The sequence below is a fragment of the Palaemon carinicauda genome, chromosome 18 (assembly GCF_036898095.1).
Source record: "Palaemon carinicauda isolate YSFRI2023 chromosome 18, ASM3689809v2, whole genome shotgun sequence".
NCBI classification, from domain to species: Eukaryota; Metazoa; Arthropoda; class Malacostraca; order Decapoda; family Palaemonidae; genus Palaemon; species Palaemon carinicauda.
In genome coordinates, this window is record NC_090742.1 from 19,472,484 (window position 1) to 19,473,653 (window position 1,170).

A 1,170-nucleotide genomic window follows, 5' to 3' on the forward strand; every position below is an offset into this window, starting at 1 on the left:
TTAGTGATCAGGAGCTCCATACACGGGTTCAGGTTCTTCGTAAGTGGGAGCTGGGGTTCCATAAACAGGGGCGGGCTCTTCGTAAGTGGGTGCTGGAGCTCCATAAGTGGGTTTAGGAGCGCCGTAGGATGGAGCAGGATGGTAGGGCTTGACTACGCCCTCGTAAGTGACCTCAGCCTGGTATCCGTTGTAGTGATCGGCGGTGTAAGTGACGATCTGAGTGCGACCGTCGGGGAGGAGGACGTAGTACTTGCCGGTGACGACCTTTCCGTCAGATTTGGAGTCGTGGCCGAAGTCAAGGCCCTTGTAGTCGTCCTTGACGGCGTACTCGAAGTCGAAGGGCATTCCCTTTTATTTAAAAGAGAAAATAAGGTTTCTTTGTGTGTTTCCAGTAAAAGCTATCTGACTTGGTTTAGACATAATTGTAATTTTACCAAATGTTATGTATATTAATTTAGGTATGTATATAATGGAAACTCAGAACTTTCTTTGAACTTCGTTAGATTTATGATATTTTTTCTGTTACTTTCAAGAGGTAAAAATCAAAAGTATATAGTCTTTACTCTAGTACTACCAAGAGATAAGAATTAAACATTTTTACAGCGACGATAGTAACGATATGTACTGTATATTATTTCACTTAAAATAGTAAGAAATAAAGTTTAAACTATTTGTTCTACCATTAAAGTAGGTGTTAGGGTGTCCAATCTATACACTCTAAAAATATGCAAATTAAAACTAAAACAATTCTTGTCTATCTATGAATGTACAGTTGGACACAGGCATTCCGGCACACTTCGCTCCGAGGAAGTGCACCCTGACACACCCTTATTGGGCAGTGAGTTCTTGAGCTTAGCCTGTCCACCACCTACAGTATGTCATCTATCCCTACAGTATGTTTGGTTACTCGTCGCACAGTAAGGATGTGACAGGTTGCACCTTCTCAGAGCGAGGTGTGGCAAGAATGCCTGTATCCAACTATACCATACCATTATCAACTACAACAGCAAAACCATAGCCTCTGTACCATGGTCTTCCACTATCTTTAGTTAGAGTTCTCTTGCTTGAGAGTACACTCAAGCATACTGTTCTATCTTATTTCTCTTCCTCCTGTCTTGTTAAAGTTTTTATTGTTTATAAAGGAAATATTTATTTTAATGTTACTGTTCT

The 1,170-nt window shown here is 40.8% G+C and overlaps 1 protein-coding gene across 1 annotated transcript in view; it reads right to left on the reverse strand.

Moving 5' to 3' along the window:
• LOC137657678 (cuticle protein 7-like) overlaps positions 1 to 1,170 on the reverse strand; it is a 2,471-nt gene continuing 1,301 nt past the window's right edge. The window contains exons 3-4 of the mRNA XM_068392079.1: positions 940 to 942; positions 1 to 348 (exon numbers count right to left, since the gene is read on the reverse strand). Coding sequence (XP_068248180.1) covers positions 1 to 348; positions 940 to 942 — 351 coding nt within the window. The remainder of the gene's footprint in view (positions 349 to 939; positions 943 to 1,170) is intronic.